The following is a 19025-nucleotide window of genomic DNA, read 5'->3' as shown; positions in this document are numbered from 1 at the left end:
TTGAGTTGCAGTCTCGGTGGCGTCGGGGTTTCCCGGATCAGCACATTCCCCCTCAGCCCCCAGCCGCCCCTGTATTAATAGCCCTGCATCGCCTCATCCAGCTGGCCTGGAACCCCTCCCCATGCTCGAGTGTCTCCATCACCCCAGAAAACATTCAAACAGGTCGGCGCCTCGGTGTGTCTGACTGTGAAATGGGGATAGGGCTCTCTGTTTCCCACCTGCGCGGCGCCAGGAGAGGGTCAGGAGGAGGCCTAAGGGACAGCTTCTAGAGCGTTCTACAGCCTCTACTATTATCGTTATCTCCGTTGCACACGTGAGGAAACAGAGAGGGCCGTGGCTTTCTCACGGTCACACAGCGCCCAAGAGGCGGAGCCAGAACGGGAACCCCGAATCTCCGCCTTGGGATCCACCCCAGCGCCCCCAAATCCTGCAGTCCTCTGGTCCAAGGGCAACCTCTTGCCTAGTCCCGACCCGAGCGCCCTCGCCCCCATCCGGCCCCACCCTCCTCCCCCATATTTAGCGCGAATCCGATCCGGGTCTGGGCCGGGCGCTACTTAACGCGGCCGGGGTGTTCCGGAGAGCGCCGAGCGGAGCGGAGCCAGAAGCCCGAGCAAGATGATGATGGTGATGCAGCCCGAGGGTCTGGGGGTCGGGGAGGGGCCCTTCGTGGGCCGCAGCGGGGGCGGCGAGTACATGGAACAGGAGGAGGACTGGGACCGCGACCTACTGCTCGACCCGGCCTGGGAGAAGCAGCAGCGGAAAGTGAGTGCTCACCCATTTCCAGATGGCAAAACTGAGGCCTGAGAAGCCGGGCGATTTGTCCTTGGCAACTGAGCAAGTCGGGGGCAGAGCCCGTCTAGACCCAGAATGGCACTGCCTAGCCCGAGCTCGGCCCATCAGTCCTCCGCTGTCTCCCAGAGCTGGAAGAGAGGGCTGGGAGCCCTCATGAGGGGTTTAGGATAACAAGGAGAGTTTCTGGGGTCCCACCCCCCAGGAATTCATTACCCTGGGCCCACTGTCGCACTTCTGCTGGCGAAAAGGGGTTGGGTGAAGCCCAGGAGATCCAAGTTTTGGGGGGTGTCGGGAAAATAATCTTTCTCCCCAGGCCCCTGACTCTCTAGTTAAATATCTTAGAGCCCACCCTGAGGACTTGCAGCCGGCACCTAGTGGACTTGGGAGTGTGGGAGAGGAGAGAACCATCCCAGACCCCTCCCCACTCTCTCCTCTCTATTCTCTCCACCCTGGGGTTCATTGCCACTCCATCCCAATTGTCACATGAGGAAACTGAGGCCCAGGAAGGGGCAGAGATAGGACCCAAATCATATATTGTCAGGAAACAGGACCCCCCCCCACAACCTGAGGGTCTTTGCCCCTTGCTTGCCCCACCCCCACTCCTTCCCAAGATACCCCTCCCCACCTCAGGGGCCCTAAGTCTGCTGAAAAGGCCACAAGGTCAAGGAGGAGGGGAGCCTGGGTCCCCTTACACAGTAACCTGACTCTCCGGCCAGATGGACACTTTGTGCTGAGGCAGCGGCTTGGGGGAGCTGGAGTGGGGCACATGGGCAGCTGCTGCCCAGGCCCAGCCTTGTAGGGCACTGGGGCCCCCTCCCTGATCTATTTTCACTCCCAGACTTTCCCAAGTGGAGGGGGCAGGACACCTGGGTTCCCAAAAGAGAAAATGATCCGGGTTGGAGTGAGGAGACTTTGGGGAGTGGCCGGCCAGGGGGAGGGAGGACGATGTGAAGTCATTGGACCCTGCTGAGCATTTGCCAACAGTGTGTGACTCCAGGAGAGGGCAGGGAACAGGAGTGCTCCGGGGAATTTGCAGGATCTGAGAATCCCAGGATTTAGAATCAGAGCACTTCTGCTGGGTTAGATGACAGGAGATGACCCCAGAGTCCGGGAGGCTCAGCTGACTAGGCTGGGGTGCCCTGGGTGACATGCTTCCCCTCTGGTTCCTCCTGCACCTGTCTCCAAGCAGGGCTGCGGTCCTTGGGTCTGGCAGTCTCCCAGTGATGTCATCCCTGCCCCTGGCTCCAGCTGCCATCTGCTCGGCACCCACCAGGTTTCCTTCAGATCCAGGTCCACATGCCCTTCATGAGGCACGCACTAGTCTGTAACTTGCATCATTTAACAAAATATCAGGAATACCCTTCCAGCCCAACCCACAGCCACCCACTTCATCCATTCATTCAACAGCTGCACAACGTAGATGCTCTGTAAATTAATCAGCATCCCTGGAAGTTGGCCATTCCGGAGTTTCCTTCTCCTCCAGCCTGAGCATCTCTGTACTCAGCTTAGCCCCGCCCTACACCTGCCCCCCCCCCCCCCCCCCCCGGCCCCATGTCTCGGAGCACTCCCTCCTGCTCCTGCTTGATGCCTGAGTCCTCTTCGTTCAACCTCATTCCAAAACATTCATTCAGTATTTCTTAGGGAACTCCTGCTCAGGGCCAGGCACTGTGTTAGGTGTCAGGACTTCAGCAGGAAACAAAATAAATCCTCTGCCTTAGGAAGCTTACACTTCAGCAAGAAGAGTGTTTCTATCCCATTCCTCTGACCCTTCCTCCCCGCCTCTTCCCCCCACCGCCTCACCCCATCCCAGCCGCCACCTTCTCACTTCTCCCTCCTGCTCTGCCAAGCCATTTGCCTCCACTCTGCCACCAGGAAGAGCTTTCTAAAACATGGTTCTGCCCACCTCCCTCTGCCCAAAATCTTCCCTGATGCCCTGTTGCCCTCAGGATCAAGTTGAAACTCCCTGGCTTAGCACCCAAGATCGTGCATGACCTGGCCCCTGCCGCCCCTCCAGCCTGCCTCTCACCACTTATACCCCAACACCCCCAGCTTCATTCCAGTGGCACCCAGATAGCTGTAACCCCACAGACCTAGCAACTGTTTCTCACTGCTGAGCATTTGCCTGTGTGGCTGCAAAATGTCCTTGCCTGCCCTTCTCTGTCCGAATAATTCCGCTTTTCCGTTGCAGCTCAGATCAAATATTAGCTTTCCCCAAGAGGTCCCCCACCTGATTTGAATCCCTCTTCTCCCTGACACTAGTCTCTCCCAGCACTTCTCAGACCAACACGACCCTTTGATTGACTGTGAGCTCCTATAGGGCAGGAACTACATCTTACTAAGTGTTTGTCAAACGGAAGAATGCCCTTTCCTCCACCATGGAAGCCTCGCCCAGTCCCGCCTTTCCCCCTGCTTTATCTAGACCCAGAGCATCTCAGACTCCAGGGCTTGAGGGAACTACGGAGAATCCAACTACCTTCTCCTGTGCTTGGGGCCCCATCGAGTAGTGTTCAGCACTCGCTTATACACCTCCAGTGACAGGAAGCTCACTCCCTTTCCTCAGCAATGACAGTCCCTCACGTATTTAAAGCATCATCTTTCATGTCCAGCTTCTAGGGCAGCTGAAAACCTGGTCTCGGGAAGGGAAGCTGGGTGAGGGAAATAATTCCAAATAACTTCCAGGGTCATCTCCCAGGATTAATTGCTTTGTGGTGGGGGGAATGCTCTGAATTCTAGAATCCTACCAGATTGGAGGAAGAAGGACCTTGGGACATCATGAAGTCTGGCCAGTTAATTAATATATATGGGGAGACTGAGCCCAGAAAGGGCAAAGGGCATACTCCACGTCACAGTGAGTGAGCATCTCAGCTGGGCTTGGAGCCCAAGTATAGACTCTACCAAGGACCCTACAGATGATGGCAGAATGCAGGGCTTGAGGGCTTCATAGGTTGGTGGAAATGTATATCAGGCTTCAGGTCACCCCCACCCCCAATATAGACAGAGCTGCATAGCAGCCCTACCGTCCCAGATGGAGGCTGAGGCTGAGGCTGAGGCTGACTCTAGGGAGAGGGGAAGGCAGTCACCTCCAGGACCAGCTGGTCCTCCATGACTTGCAAAGCTCTTGTACCCTCGAGTTCTACTTGGAGGCTAATTCACAACAGCCCTGGGAGGTCAGTGGGGCTGAGAGGACAGTAATACAGGTGCACAATCCCTCAGGCAGAACCCTCAGAACTGGGTAGGCTTTGGTCTAGAATTTTGCGGGCATTAGAAGGGCAGTATCACCCTGCATTGGCCCTTGTGTGTCAGAGGGTCCCCACACTTTGGAGCATATGCTTTACAATTTTCTAAAAGCCCCTCCAGTGCTTGAGACGGGCTAAAGCTGGCATGCCCCAAGTCTAAACTGGGACCTGTGCGGGCCCTAGAACCCATGTCTCCTTTTCCAGGAGAACGAAAGCTCAGGGAGACAAGGAACTGGGTCCTGGATGCACAGCAAGTCAGTGGCTGAACCAGGACTTGACTCTGGGGCGGGGGTTCTGAGATCTACCCTGATGTCCCCCAGACCCAGAGCGAGGGTCTCAGTGCTGTCTCTGCCCCCAGACCTTCACTGCCTGGTGCAACTCACACCTGCGCAAGGCTGGCACCCAGATTGAAAACATCGAGGAGGATTTCCGCAATGGCCTCAAGCTCATGTTGCTCTTGGAGGTCATTTCAGGTGAGGAGTGCAAATCAGGGCATGGGGACCCCAGGACCTAGGGGAATCCAGGGAGCTGGGGAAACACGGGAGAACCTGGAGGGGATGTGGTGGGGGAGGGGGAAGTTTGAGGACCATGTCTTCAGCTTCTTCTTGTGACCTTTGACCCCGGCCCCTCCTTTTACACCCAGGAGAGAGGCTGCCCAGGCCAGACAAAGGCAAGATGCGCTTCCACAAAATCGCCAATGTCAACAAGGCCCTGGACTTCATTGCCAGCAAGGGGGTTAAGCTGGTGTCCATTGGTGCTGAAGGTGAGGGGGTGGCAGGGGGAGGCCCTGGGGCCAGGGGAGGGTCGTCCTGACGTCAGCAAGCCACTTCTGGGAGCCTGTCTTCTCAACTGTGGGGTTAACTGTCCATGCCTCATAGAAGGGACTGTTAAGGGGCAAATGCGCCGCAAGTGCTGGCTCAGGACCCGGGAGTAGCAGGTGTTCCATGATTGAACAATGATTAAGTACCAGCTCTGGCGTGCGGGTCAAGGGCCAAGGAATGGAGCAGGGGAGGGAGGCAGCTGGGGCAGCACGGGCCTTCAACGCCAGATGGAACCTGTCTCCCATCCCTACCCTACAGAGATTGTCGACGGGAACCTGAAGATGACCCTGGGCATGATCTGGACCATCATCCTCCGCTTCGCCATTCAGGACATCTCTGTGGAGGGTGAGTGGCAGGGAAGCTGGTTGGGGGAGAGGGCTGGCCCAGACCCCTCCCCAGCCGACACTTCCCCGCATCCCCACCCAGAAACCTCCGCCAAGGAAGGCTTGCTTCTGTGGTGCCAGCGGAAAACAGCACCGTACCGCAACGTCAACGTGCAGAACTTCCACACCAGGTCTGTCCGCAGCCGGCATATGCGCGTGCAAGCGCGCGCGCCTCCGCTGGGCTCTCCCTGCCGCGCGCCGCGCGCCCCGCGAGAGGGCCCGGCACAGCCAGGCTCCTGGAACGGTGTCCGGGGAATAGGAGGACTCGGCCCACGAGGAATTGAATCCGGGAGGGGGAGGGAGGATCCCTGAGCGAGCGCGCATTGGAAACATCCCTGGAAGGGCATTCCAGCAGAGAGAACTTTGTGAGCAAAAACCTGGCGGCCAAAAACACCCAGATACTGGTGTGGCCCAAGCACAGGGTATGGGAAGGAATCATGATGCGCTTGGAGGAGACAGTCTAGATCTGGTAATGAAGGGCCTCCGATGCCAAGCCAAGGAGTTTAGACTACTGCATTTTACTGACGAGGCTGTCCTGATGGGGATGCTCCTGCAGTGAGGGTGGGACACAGCCTCAGCTTGAATCCAGGCCTGACTGCCCTTCTCTCTGTCCAGCTGGAAGGATGGCCTGGCCCTCTGTGCTCTCATCCACCGACACCGCCCCGACCTCATCGACTACGCCAAACTGCGCAAGGTAGGCCTCGGCCGCCCCCAGCCCCGACTCCCCAGCCTCTGCCGGTGGCCGACATTTCACCTCTCCCTGCTCCCTCCCACCTAGGACGACCCCATCGGCAACCTAAACGCTGCCTTCGAGGTGGCTGAGAAATACTTGGACATCCCTAGGATGCTGGATGCAGAAGGTGAGAGGAAGCGAGGACTCCACTTACTGACCAGAGGCGTGGTACAGCCTTCACTTCTTTGCCCTTGCTCTTCCCTCCTCCTGGAATGCTCGCCCCCTCCACCTCCCTCTAGTAAAAATCCTTCCTGTCCCAGGCCCCCCTCTCCAGGAGCCCTCTGTCCTGCTCCCCTGCCCCTGTCCAACCAGTGGAAGCAGCCTCTCCTGCCTTTTCCCTTATGGCACCACCCTCTGCCTCATATCTCAGTTACTTGAGTAACGTGGGAGCATGGGAGCTCCTTAGGGGCAGGTCCTGCTTCTTGTCCTTCTGCCCAAGCAAGGCTTTAGTCAACTGAGGCAGCAAATGTTTTCTGAGCACCTACTGTGTCTGGTGCCCTAGATGTGTGGGCGCCAATGGATGGGAACTTGGGGAAAAGACAGACAGATGGACCCACAGAGTGATGGGATGGTTAGAGACACCAGGCGGTGTGGGCTGGTGCTTCTCGGGGGCTGCAGCGCCTGCTCACTCACCCGCTCCCTCGCGCTTTTCTCACCCCATAGAGAACACATTCCTGGGCCCTGGGGTGATCACAGAGGGCTTCAGGGAAGAGGCAGACGCTGGGTTTGGGGTAGCTGGCATCTCTGGCTGTGACTAGATGTTTCCACCCCTCCCATCTCGAGGAAGCTCTCTGCCTGGTTAGGGGCGTGAGCCCATTCTCCAAGCCTGGCTTTGGCCAATAAATACCTCACTGCTGTCCCCTAGACATCGTGAACACCCCAAAGCCTGATGAGAAGGCCATCATGACCTACGTTTCCTGCTTCTACCATGCCTTCGCCGGGGCTGAGCAGGTAAGGGCCCCCGCCCCCCGGTTCCCCGCTGCTGCTGCTGCCTGGGCTGGGCGTGTGGACCAAGGGGCCCAACCGTGGCAGCATCCCAACATTTGGAGGTGCTGGGTCCCACGTGGGTGGGAGTGCCACTGTCCCATCTGCCTATACTCAGTCTCTGGGGAACTCAGGAGCAGAGGCTTCTGGCCTGGAAGTTCCCTCCTCAACTAAAAAGATGTGCTGCCCTATTTGCACGGACCCAGGTTTTAAGGGCTTTACAGAGGAAGGCTGGGTTGGGGTGTCTGCAGCGGCTTGTTCTAGTGCGCATCTTTTCCACCTCCCACAACAGGCAGAGACGGCCGCCAATAGGATCTGCAAGGTGCTGGCTGTGAACCAGGAGAATGAGAAGCTGATGGAGGAGTACGAGAAGCTTGCCAGTGAGGTGAGTCTGAGGCCTAAGAAGGCCCCTCCCCTTCCTGTACCTGTGCTCTCCCTGCGGAGCCTCCCTCACCTCAGAGTGGCCTTGGCCGCCTCCTGCTTCCTCCTGCAATCTTCACATCTCCTGCCCCTTCTGCCTGTCCAAGCTCCTGGTCATTCACGGATTCACTCATTCATTCATTCATGAACTCATTCATTCATGTGTTCCCTCGTTCCTTTATCTGTTCACCCATATTTAGGCAATCTCATGGCCCTTTGCTCTGTGCCAGCCTATATTGCGTCCTGACCAGGCTCAAACATTGACCATCTGACTCCTTCCCTGATTAGTGGGGACCCCCCATTCTGCTTGAGGCCTGGCCTTCTGGCCACAGCCTGGGTGTGGGTGGCAAGGGGTGGGCGGGGTGAGCAGGCCAGCTCAGAACTCTCTGCGCTGCACCTGCCTGGCCTTGGCAGCTGCTGGAATGGATCCGCCGCACCATACCATGGCTGGAGAACCGTGTGGGTGAGCCCAGCATGAGTGCCATGCAGCGCAAGCTGGAGGACTTTCGGGACTACCGGCGCCTGCACAAGCCGCCCCGAGTGCAGGAGAAGTGCCAGCTGGAGATCAATTTCAATACGCTGCAGACCAAGCTGCGGCTGAGCCACCGGCCCGCCTTCATGCCCTCCGAGGGCAAGCTTGTCTCGGTGAGCCAGGCCAGGGAGGGGGTGACTCCCCCACTCTGCCCACATTCTGCCCAGGGAGGGGGTGACTCCCCCACTCTGCCCAAAGGGCCATGGGGCTCTGTGTCCCCATCTGTACAATGGGCAAACCATGATGGAAGGTGCCTCTGCTGGCCCCACAGGACATCGCCAACGCATGGCGTGGGCTGGAGCAAGTGGAGAAGGGCTATGAGGACTGGCTGCTCTCGGAGATCCGGCGCTTGCAGCGGCTCCAGCACCTGGCGGAGAAATTCCAACAGAAGGCCTCCTTGCACGAAGCCTGGACCCGGGGTAGGTACACCTCATGGGGCTTGAGTCTGTCCTGGGGTGGGTGGAGACTGGTATGGTGGTGGGGGGTGTCCTGGCAAAATGCACAGGTTAGGAGTAGGTGTTCTGCCAGGAAGGTGGGGACCTCTTTTCTAGAACCACCCTGACTTGCTGTGTAGCCGTCACTGCTCCTCTCTGGACCCCAGTTTCTTCATCTGTAAACTCCGGCCCCTGTCTCCTGGCTCTGGCCTTCTGTAGGTCTGCTCTGATTAATTGGACATGTAGCATTTTATTTGTACCTGTGGCCGGTGAGTCCCCAACCTTAACAGCACTTATGCTGGACTCAGAGCATATTGATGGCAGAATACCGCATGAGTCAGATAATATCACTCTGTATGAAAACATTCATTCTGTATTCTATCAGGGATTTTAATCCTACAAATAAATGAGCCCTGCCTAAAGATAATGAACAAACGTTAATAATGGATTATGGGCATGAAGGATAACAATGGTTTGATATAGCAAGAATTCCTTAAATATACAGCTATTTATGGGACTCTGAGGAGGTTTCTGAATCTTTAAGCCTATTAGCGTCTCTGCAAAATGCGGAGGCATTCAATAAGTAGTAGGGGCTGAGATTATTATTATTATGGTTTTATTTGTGTAATGTAATTCATTCTCAAAGCACTTTTACATTCATCATTCATTCATCCAACAAATATTCCTAGAAGGTCTCCCAAGTGCCAGGCACTGTGCCAGGCTCTGGGGAAACTGGTGAGCAAAGGAAACCAGGTCGGGGGCTCACTGGGCGCAGAGTCCTTGGGAGGTAGTTTGCGATCCAGTAAGATCCAAACTGTACCAGGGCCACCCTGAGACGTGCAGGATCAGGGACGCTGAAGCCATTTACAGGCCATGCCCAGGAACAGGAGCTTCACTTAACTTTATCAGTCTGGCATCGCAGAGCAGACCCTGAGGATAGGCTGGGCAGGTGTAATCACCTGCATTTCACAGATGAGGGAGGACTCTGCAAGGTCACCCAACCCAGCTCGAACCCCAGCTCCCAACGCGGCCCCGGGTGGGTGAGCCGAGCCCAGCTCCCAACGCGGCCCCCGGTGGGTGACCCGAGCCGGGCCTCTCTCCGAGTAGGGAAGGAGGATATGCTGAGCCAGCACGACTACGAGTCGGCCTCCCTGCAGGACGTGCGGGCGTTGCTGCGGCGCCACGAAGCCTTTGAGAGCGACCTGGCCGCGCACCAGGACCGCGTGGAGCACATCGCCGCGTTGGCCCAGGAGCTCAAGTAGGCGTGGCCCGTTGCTGGGCCCGCCCCCCCCTCCCCCCGGGGGACAACTACCGTACCTGGCTTCTCCCCTCTGCCCTCCGCAAACTTCATTCTCCCCAGTTCTCCCTCCACGTCTTTCCCCATCACCACTTGCTCTGTCCTTCCTCCAGTAACCCTGTCCCCATCGCGGGACACTCTTCCCTACCCATCCATGTTCGGCCTGCCCCACCCCCGTGGCCTACCCCTAACCTGGCCGCCCCCTTCAGCTTCCGGCCCTGGCCTGCTAGCTCAAAGTCTCCCCATCAGCCTCAGCTTCCCCACCTCCTCCTGTAAACCCGCCCCTCTTGCACAATTCCACTCCCCCTCCCTATTGAAGCTCCCCAGAGGACTGGAGCTGAGGACCCGCAGGCGCCCCCTCCCCAAGGAATGCCCTGGAACCCCCACCTCCACCCCCCAGGAATGCCTTGCTTCACCCACACCTGCTCTGGCTGCCTTGCGCCTTCACCGTCTGGGGGCACAGCTTCCAGTCCCAGGAGGGCAGTCAGGAGGAAATCTAGGCTGCGGTCTGACCCCCTTGTCATCCCCTTCCTTGCCCCCAGTGAGCTGGACTACCACGAGGCAGCCTCAGTGAATAGCCGCTGCCAGGCCATCTGTGACCAGTGGGACAACCTGGGCACGCTGACCCAGAAGAGGAGGGACGCGCTGGAGGTGGGTTTGGGCGCCAGGGAGCTGGGGGCTGGAGACCAGAGGCTGGTGAGGGGCCCGCTGGGCAGGCTGCTGACTCGCCATCCCCGTGGCCCCTAGCGGATGGAGAAGCTCCTGGAGACCATCGACCAGCTGCAGCTGGAGTTTGCCCGGCGGGCAGCACCCTTCAACAACTGGCTGGATGGGGCCGTGGAGGACCTGCAAGACGTGTGGCTGGTGCACTCGGTGGAGGAGACCCAGGTGGATGTGGGGGTTCCAAGTGGGGAGGGAGACTGGGGGAGGGACAGGGAAGTGGGCCTAGAATCCCATCAGCTCTTTCTTTGGGTTCCTGGGGAATGGGGTTGGGAAACCGCAGTTCCCAAATGCTGGGCTGGCAGACAGGAGGCCTGCAGCAGACCCACTGGGTGGCCTGCAGCACACTGTGGCCCTTGTCGTTGCCCATGGGAAGTGGAGGGTGCTGGCTCATGGGTCTCGCCTGCGCTCCCAGAGCCTGCTGACTGCACATGAGCAATTCAAGGCTACGTTGCCAGAGGCTGACCGAGAGCGAGGAGCCATCCTGGGTATCCAGGGTGAGATCCAGAAGATCTGCCAAACATATGGACTGCGGCCCAGCTCCACCAATCCCTACATCAACCTCACACCACAGGACATCAGCACCAAGTGGGACATGGTCAGTGGTGCCTGTGACCTCTCCTTGCTTCTCACCCACTGCTGTGCTTTCTAACCACCCCGGAACCTCACGTGTCCCAAGCTATGGAGACTCCAGTCCACCTTCGGATCTGGGGTCTGTCGCAGCCTTTGTGGGGCACTGGATAAGTCACCCTGCCTGTCATGGCCTCTGCTGCAAAATGGCCATAACAGCAGCATTTTCCTGTCGGGCCCGATGTGAAGTGAAATTAAACCTGGGGTGTGGACGTCTTTATAAAACCACCGCAGTAAGTTACCAGTTGTATCACCGGCCCCATTTTACAGATAAGGAAACAAGCCTAGAGAGGTCGTGTGACTTGCCCAAGAGCTTGTCCATGTAAGCCCAGACATTTTGGCTCAGAGTAGCAGGGGCTCTGCTAGGGGTTGGAGCCCATGTCCCCTCAAAGCCATCCTCTGGCTCCCAGAGCTGCCCCAGGCACAAGCACCCTTCCTCCTAGGTCCGAAAGCTGGTGCCCAGCCGTGACCAGACACTACAGGAAGAACTCGCCCGGCAGCAGCTCAACGAGAGGCTCCGGCGACAGTTTGCAGCTCAAGCCAATGCTGTTGGGCCCTGGATCCAGGGGAAGGTGGAGGTATGGCTCGGATGGTGGGGCCCATCTGGGGGAGTGAGGCCGGGGCCGGGGCCACAGGGAGCTGGGAGCTCTCATCCTGCCTGGGTCCCCCGACAGGAGGTGGGGCGCCTAGCCACAGGGATGGCTGGCTCTCTGGAAGAACAGATGGCTGGGCTGCGGCAACAGGAGCAGAACATCATCAACTATAAGAGCAACATTGACCGGCTGGAGGGTGACCACCAGCTGCTGCAGGAGAGCCTGGTGTTTGACAACAAGCACACAGTCTACGGCATGGAGGTGAGAGGCACCTGCTTAGAGGGGCGGCGAGGCCGCGCTGGCTGGGGAAGCCTGGGGCAGCCATGGCCGGACCTGGCACGTCTGCCCCAGGAGGGGCCCCGGTTCAGCTTGGCCAGGTCTCCCAATGCGCCCGTGGGGATACTGAGATCAGGTGAGGGAAAGTGACCCATCCAGGGTCACGTAGCCGACTGAAGCCAGGCCAGGATTGGCCACAACTGGGTGATCAGCACTTAATACACAGTAAGTCATCAAACGTCAAGGCAGGAAGGGCTGCTGGCAGACACTAAGGCTCAACAGGGTGGAAGACCTGCCCAGGGTCACACAGCGGACTGGGAGTGAGGCTAGAACTAGGGGCCAGGCACCGGCCACCCACTGACTTGGCTTGTCACCCGTTCTCCAGCACATCCGTGTAGGCTGGGAGCAGCTGCTCACCTCCATTGCCCGCGCTATCAATGAGGTGGAGAACCAGGTACTGACCCGAGATGCCAAGGGCCTGAGCCAGGAGCAGCTCAACGAGTTCCGGGCATCCTTCAACCACTTTGACCGGGTCAGCAGGGGCCCAGTTCTGTGGGGTGGTGGACCTGGAGGCTGGTGGGGTTGGATGACCAAGTCTGATAACTACTCACGCGCCACAGAAGCGGAATGGGATGATGGAGCCTGACGACTTCCGGGCTTGCCTCATCTCCATGGGCTATGACCTGGTGAGTGCCCCCAACCGCGTCGCGGGAGTCCCATCAGTGCCTCTCTTCTACACCATGAGCACCTACTGTATCCCTCCCACCTTCACATGCATTTCATTTCCCCCTCATCACGCCCACTGGGGCGAGGCAGAATGACCCCGTTTCACGTAGGGGCTATCAAAGGCTCAGAGAAGTAAATTAACTTGCTCAAGAACACAGCTAGGATTGGGACTTCGTTGTATGTGACTTGAAAGCCTGAGCTTGCAACATTTTTACCCAGAGAAAACAGCACTACAGAGAGCTCCAGAAAAAAAGATCAGGATCAAAGGGCAATAGGGGGTATTGCCAGGGGCAGGATGCAGGTTTCAGTTTAGTAGAAGGGACTCCCCGTAAAGCCAGAGCTAAGGCTGAGGCAGTCTATGGAGGGAAGAGAGCACTTTGTAACCCGGGTTGTCAGGCCAAAGCTGGACAGTCCCCAGGAGGGGACATGAGGAGCCTTCTGGCTTTAGCACCCACGATGGGCATGGTGCCTGGCCTCTATCCCTGCAGGGAGAGGTGGAGTTTGCTCGCATTATGACCATGGTGGACCCCAACGCAGCCGGCATCGTGACCTTCCAGGCCTTCATCGATTTCATGACCCGAGAGACAGCTGAGACCGACACAGCTGAGCAGGTTGTGGCCTCCTTCAAGATCCTGGCAGGAGATAAGGTAAGTCCCAGGTGGTGGAGGGGGCTGGCGGGCTGGGACAGGGAACAGGATCTGTGGGTCCTCAACAACCTTTTCTCCCCCAGAACTACATCACTCCCGAGGAGCTGCGGCGGGAACTCCCCGCCGAGCAGGCCGAGTACTGCATCCGTCGTATGACACCCTACAAGGGCTCCGGGGCTCCAGCTGGAGCCCTGGATTACATGGCCTTCTCTAGTGCCCTCTACGGGGAAAGTGACCTCTGACCTCAACCCCTACGGTTCTCTACGTGAGTCGGAGAGAGGGAGCTCCCTCTGGCTGATCCCATCCATCTCTTGGAGCAAGGGCCTCAGAGAACGGCCACCCACGTCCTTCTGAATAAAGACCGATCCATGAGCTTCTCTCCATCTCTTTTCAGTTCCCGAAGCAGAATTTGGGTCCTCATGCTCCTGGGCAAGACCAGCTGCCCAACCTCAACCCTCCAGGAGTCCCTACCACCCCTCTTTGCCCTTAGGTACCAAGCACTCACACCACACTGGGGCCTAGGACACCTCTTTATTGCTGTTAGAAAAAGGAAGTTACAATAATTTCTCTAGATGTGGAAGGAAACAGTCCCCAAATCCGGGGGGAACCAGAAAAGTTATAGCATCAGACAGAGGAAAAGGCAGGGCAAGAAGCCAGAGCTTGCTAAGGACAAAGCTGGGTTTATGACCAGAATATCTTCTTCCCACCTGCTCCTTACCCAAGCCCGAGGTTCTTGCCCCAGCCAGCTTCAGCTGCCAGGACATCATCCTTTACCCCAAGGGCCTTCTAGCTACCACAAGTCAACAAAGGTGCCGTTGGGGAACTTCAGGAGAGGGGTGGGTGGAGAGGGGTAGGGGTGTTGCCCTAGCCCAGTGCCTTTTGCTCACCCTGAGGTACCCGGTGCCTGTCCCTCAGCCAGCTTGCCTCCTGGGAAGGGGCCTGGACACGCAGGTCAGGCTGAGGAAGGGGCTGCTCTGGTCAGCACCAGGTCCAGAGCTGGTGCTCCTCAGTTCACCACTGCCGAGCTGGCCATGGTGTTCACACCACAGGCCCCGGACCCACGATGCAAGTAGTAGTAACCCTGGCGGGAAGGCAGGTGGGCTGGTGAGTGCGCTAGGGCAAGGTGGGGCCGGAGAGCCGGGGCCAAGGAGACAAGACTCACCTCCTCGCCCCAGTCAGTGCCCCAGCTGTTCTTGATGGCCCAGAAGGGAATGCCAGAGCCTGGGTAGCAGTGCAGAGTGCAGGGGGTCAGGGGTCCCCAATTCTCCAGTCAGGACCCCCAGCCCTTTGCACTCTCCCACTATCTGCTGTGGCCTTCTGAGAAAGGAGCAGAAAGGCAGACAGGCCCACCTGCCACCCTCCTGGAGACCTGGTGTGGCTCTGGGTGGGGGAGGGCACCCAGCGCCCCCACGCCCCCCCCCCCCCGTCTCTAGCAGGTCATTTATCTCTAAGAGTTCAGCCTCCCACTGCCTCAGCATTCCCATCCAGAGAGGGAACAGATGACTCCTGCCTGGCCCATGGACCGCAGCAGGGGTAAGGGCAGGGTTCCCCGGAATTCCCTCAATTTCCCTCTCCAGAGGTCCTGAGAGGCTGTGGTTCAACCTCTGCCCGTGATCTGAGGGGGATGGGCAGAAAGGGGGTCAGTGGAACTCACGGTTGCCGTAGCCCACGAGCAGCACAGCATGGTCGATGAGCCAAGGGCTGCAGAGGGGCCGCAGTGGGTGGGAGATCCCGTGGCGGTAGAACTGGGGGTGGGGAGAATAAAGAGTAGAGGGCCACCTCCAAGGAGAAGCGGGAAGGGAGCTGGCAAGGGACAGGCAGGGGCAGCCGAGCTGGGGCCTTACCTGCATGCCAAAGGCATTGATGGCGACAGAGATGGGGCCCTTCTTGGCCAGCCAGGCCACCAGCTCTGAGAAAGGCGAGGGACAGCGTCAGGGACAGCCAGGCCCCAGCCCCACCTGGTGGCCTGTGCCCCACCCTCACCCTGGCCCTTACTCACTCTCCTCATTCCGGCTCAGCTCCACCGAGTCGTTGATGTAGACCCTGGCCTTCTTTGCGGAGAAACTGCAGGTCTGCATGTGGCCGCAGTAGCTGTAGTCATCCTCTGTCTCCAGCCCTCCTGGGGGGTAGTGGGGGTGGGATGAAAATACGGACCCCTGTGTTCCACACACTTGTCTTCTCCTGGCCAGGGGCTACCCCCAGCCCCTTCTGTGAGGTCTTAAGGTCCTTGCCCACCCCGGACCAAGGCCGTGCCCTCTGAACAACAGCCTCCCTCTAGAGATGACAAAACAGAGACTAAGGGGGCTGAGGGAAGACCAGGGAGAAATATGGCAGGGGATGGGACTCGATGCCCAACTTCTGATCCTTACTCATCCCAGCACTCCTGGGGCTCTGCATCTTGGCTTGCTTGTCCTGCCCACACAAGTCCGCTCCCAGGGTGGCCCAGACCCGCCAGGCTCCCAGTCCCTGCACAGCCACCCCAGTCCCTCAGCCTTTCACCCCATGGCCGCTGAAGCCCACCACTGAATTGAATTGCCAGTTTAAGTCAATACCTCCTCTCAAGGGTGAGGTGTGTTGCTGCCTGACTTAGTGGTATTACAGAAATATGGACCTCCAAGCAGCAAAAACACCAAGACCCCTGCTATGCACCAAGGACTTTATGTATTATCTCCTCACTTGATACTCAGAGCAATTCTATGAAGTGGGCAAGACGAGCCCCATTTCACAGATGAAGTCAAAGAGCTGACTTGCTCGAGGTCTTCATTAAGGGTCAGCATTAAGACCTGAACCCAGTTCGCGCTAAGTCCCACTGCCCCTCCCGATCCCATGAATGCATACCCAGAGTCTTTATGGCTGAGTAGGCATTGGAGGGCAAGCCACCCAGGCAGGCCTTGTCCATCTTGTCACAGTCCAAGAGCTCTAGGAGACAGAAAGCTGGTCCTGAGGAGCCCTCTGGAGGGGCTGGGCGGGGGGGTAAGGGTGCAGAGTGGGATGCTCACCCTGCTCAGAGAGGGAGAGGAGGGCCCCCCGTTTCAGGAACCACTGGCCCTCCACATTGCCGGTGACTGAGAAAGCCCAGCAGGAGCCACACATGCCCTGCAAGAGAGGGGCAGAGACGGGCTGGGTCCCCTCTCAACCCCAGTGCAGTCCTCATGTCCCACCATTGCCTCTTAGGGGACCAACCTGGTCCTTGACTTTGGTGACAGCCCCCTTTCTCCTCCAGTCCCACTCGGGTGGGGCAGCGCTGCTAACGGACTTGCCTAGCTGCATCTTCTTGCCGCGGTTCTCTCTTAGGAGGGGATTCAGGTAGATGGTACGGAACTCCTCCTCTGTGGGCAAAGGTGGGCAGGGGATGGGGGCGGGGGAGAGTATAAGGCAGCCCTCATCAGGGGCCTTGGGAGCAGACCCTGACTCTTCCAGGCTCCATGAGGGCTCTGGCCACCACTTCTACCTGTAAGGTCACTAAACTTGGTGATCCCATACTGAGCTGTGCCACGGTCCAGTGCCTGGATCTTCTGTGCTCGCATCATGTTGTTGGAAAAGACAGACATGCGCCACTGGGTTTCTGAGAACCAAGGAGCAGGAGAGGAAAGGCTTGGATCCCAGGCAGATGATAAAAGGAAAGGCACTTGGGTTTCCCTGGGGAGTAGGTGGGCTCTGGATCAGGCCTGAAGCTCTTTTCAAGGACAGAACTCTGGGGAGGGCTGGAGGTGAGGAGAGGTCCAGACCTGCAAGTGATGAGGGGGAGGGGGGAACAACTTTGGGGCCAGACTGAATTTATGGTATCCCAGGAGTGAAGGCATAGCCAAAATGGGCTCCAAAGGGCATCCTCAGACAGGGGGTCATGGGAAAAAGACTACCATGCTGGGGAGGTGGGGGCACCAGCAGAGAAAATCTGGCCTTTATCCCTTCCCATTCTATCCAGAATGATGAAGACCCATGCTTTCTGACAAGAAAAACAGATGGGAGAAGGGGCCAGGTACCTGAGGTAGCGGTCCACTCCTGTGACACTGGGCAAGAACTTGGGGATTTAAGGGGTCCCTGAGTGGATGCACTGCCTCGTGTGTCCTTCCCCTCCCCAACACCAAGGTACCAAGTGGGGGGAAGGTCCTGATCTGATTGGGCCAGGTACAGCCAAGGCTGGGTCCTCACCCTCCTTCGTCTCGTATGTCCGATTATAGGTGGTAACGAACTCCTTGAAGATTGAAGCCATTTTCACAGAAAAATCCTGTAAAGGACACAGGGGGTCTTTACAAGGAATCCTTCACAGATCCATCAGGGAGCCCAGGCCAGGGGGAGGGAAAGAAAAGAGGAAATAAAGCAGCCGCCAGCTGCCAGACGGAGATGGGTGCCTCACCTGGGGCAGGGGTTCCTTGTTCAACAGTGGAAGGACTGAACTCAAAGTCTCATTTTTGTCATCTGAATAGGGTTGGAACAGAGAAGAGATCAAGGTTGAACCCTGCGTGAAGTCTGGTCTGAACTATGCCAGCCTCCTTGGGCTCTCCCAGCACCTGTAACCTTGGTATCCACTGGGCCACAGTCTCGTCTCAACAGCATGTGTTTTCCTAGCTCATCCAGGACTTGGAAGCTGCAGAGCTGAAGGGAGAGGAGGAAGCCATTCTGGGGGGCTGGGATGGGAGCAAGGCCTTGGCAAGATGGAGCTGGAAGGGCCTCATGTGAAGACCACCTCCAAGGAACAAGGCAATCACCCCCACGGTGCAGAGTGAGGCAAAGTCAGCACCCTGTCGTGCCCACTCTTAGGGCATTTTAGTCTCTGGCCCTTAGAGCCTTGGGAAATGACTCAGGGTAGGGTAGTTGCTGCCTCCGCATCACTTGACCCAAACTCATCATGGGAGCGGGGTAATCACAAGAGCCCTATCACTCACCAGCGTTTTCTTGGACACAGGGAGCTGGCACACCGTGGGGTCATTGCAGGGAGGCTCCTCTAGGGTCGCCTTCAGGGAATACACCGACCCCTTGCCCGCCTGGATGGAGGGGCGGGTGAGGCAGGCACATCCACTCCCTCCTCAGCCCGTCCTTCCCGCAGCCCCGCCCTATCCCCCTCCCTTTCCCGAGCACCAGAAGTTCGTCTCTCCCGCGTCCAGCGCCCCCACCCGGGGTCCAGGCCAAAGTTCCCAACCCTCCGACCAGGGTCCCCGCGCACCGGCACCGGGAAACCCCCACCCCCGGCGCGTCCTCACCCGGCGGGCGTGACCGCGCACGGCCCCCAGCGTCGCCCGCGTCCCGGCTGCCCGGCCGCGGTTGTACATCTCCAGGGCGAAGCGGGCGGGCCCCAGCAGCGCCGGGTACGCCACCTCCCGGGCCTGAGCGTCGGCTGCTCGGCGGGGCGGGGCGGGAGCGGCGCCCAGGAGCAGCCCCAGCAGCGACAGCAGCGGCAGCCAGGGTGCCATGGCGAGGGCGAAGCCGGAGGCCCGGACACACCGACTGACGGACGCGCGGACCAACTGACGGGGCGGAGCAGCCCGTGGCCAGAGGGGCCGGCGTCCCTCCCCCTGCTCCCGGGGCGGCGGGGCGCCGGCCAGTGGACGCGGGCCCGGCGCGCCTGCGCACTCGCTTATTTACGCGAGGCACGTGGGGCGCGCGGGCGGCGCAGGCGAGTCCTCGCCAAAGCGGGGGAGGGGTGGGGTGGGCACCTTGCGTCCTCGCAGCAGTTGGGTAGGTCTGTGGACGCGCGGGCGGAGCTGCAGTCTTGGAATAATCCTCTTAGGTCTTAGAGACTAAAGTTTAGGGAGGGGAAAGGATGCTGGCCTGGGAATGACAATAGTAACCAACAGTTGGCT

General features: G+C 58.6%; 2 protein-coding genes across 2 annotated transcripts; one reads left to right on the top strand and one right to left on the bottom strand.

The window, feature by feature from the left end:
- Window positions 1-488: 488 nt before the first annotated feature.
- On the top strand, window positions 489-13580 carry ACTN3 (actinin alpha 3). Its single transcript, XM_025878932.2, has 21 exons — window positions 489-762; window positions 4387-4501; window positions 4672-4791; window positions 5108-5194; window positions 5276-5363; window positions 5848-5926; window positions 6011-6092; window positions 6831-6916; window positions 7242-7334; window positions 7784-8014; window positions 8173-8320; window positions 9443-9593; window positions 10175-10283; window positions 10380-10520; window positions 10768-10950; window positions 11426-11560; window positions 11657-11836; window positions 12237-12383; window positions 12472-12537; window positions 13066-13224; window positions 13308-13580. The coding sequence occupies exons 1-21, from the start codon at window positions 616-618 to the stop codon at window positions 13464-13466; spliced, it is 2706 nt and encodes a 901-aa protein (XP_025734717.1). The 5' UTR covers window positions 489-615; the 3' UTR covers window positions 13467-13580.
- A 156-nt stretch (window positions 13581-13736) lies between these two features.
- CTSF (cathepsin F) lies at window positions 13737-18753 on the bottom strand. The gene is made up of 14 exons (XM_025879007.2): window positions 18426-18753; window positions 18111-18209; window positions 17736-17820; window positions 17582-17643; window positions 17377-17452; window positions 16676-16789; window positions 16408-16553; window positions 16224-16320; window positions 16063-16143; window positions 15224-15343; window positions 15069-15133; window positions 14879-14969; window positions 14387-14445; window positions 13737-14305 (listed from the first exon to the last, which is right to left on the bottom strand). The coding sequence occupies exons 1-14, from the start codon at window positions 18633-18635 to the stop codon at window positions 14231-14233; spliced, it is 1380 nt and encodes a 459-aa protein (XP_025734792.1). The 5' UTR covers window positions 18636-18753; the 3' UTR covers window positions 13737-14230.
- Window positions 18754-19025: the final 272 nt, after the last annotated feature.

This window comes from Callorhinus ursinus, unplaced genomic scaffold (genome assembly GCF_003265705.2).
Source record: "Callorhinus ursinus isolate GAN/ISIS: 27379988/994484 unplaced genomic scaffold, GSC_fseal_2.0 scaffold51, whole genome shotgun sequence".
Lineage (NCBI taxonomy): Eukaryota > Metazoa > Chordata > Mammalia > Carnivora > Otariidae > Callorhinus > Callorhinus ursinus.
Note: the sequence above shows the minus strand (reverse complement) of the source record. Positions and strands in the feature narration are given on the sequence as shown.

Excerpts from the sequence above, each read along its gene's own strand:
- CTSF (XM_025879007.2), bottom strand. The coding sequence starts at position 18,635 with ATGGCACCCTGGCTGCCGCTGCTGTCGCTGCTGGGGCTGCTCCTGGGC. Across the intron at positions 17,821-18,110 it reads CTGTGTCCAAGAAAACGCTG|CTCTGCAGCTTCCAAGTCCT; the intron begins GTGAGTGATAGG and ends CTCTCCCTTCAG. Across the intron at positions 17,644-17,735 it reads AGTGGATACCAAGGTTACAG|ATGACAAAAATGAGACTTTG; the intron begins GTGCTGGGAGAG and ends AACCCTATTCAG.
- ACTN3 (XM_025878932.2), top strand. The coding sequence starts at position 616 with ATGATGATGGTGATGCAGCCCGAGGGTCTGGGGGTCGGGGAGGGGCCC. Across the intron at positions 10,521-10,767 it reads ACTCGGTGGAGGAGACCCAG|AGCCTGCTGACTGCACATGA; the intron begins GTGGATGTGGGG and ends CTGCGCTCCCAG. Across the intron at positions 11,561-11,656 it reads GGATCCAGGGGAAGGTGGAG|GAGGTGGGGCGCCTAGCCAC; the intron begins GTATGGCTCGGA and ends GTCCCCCGACAG.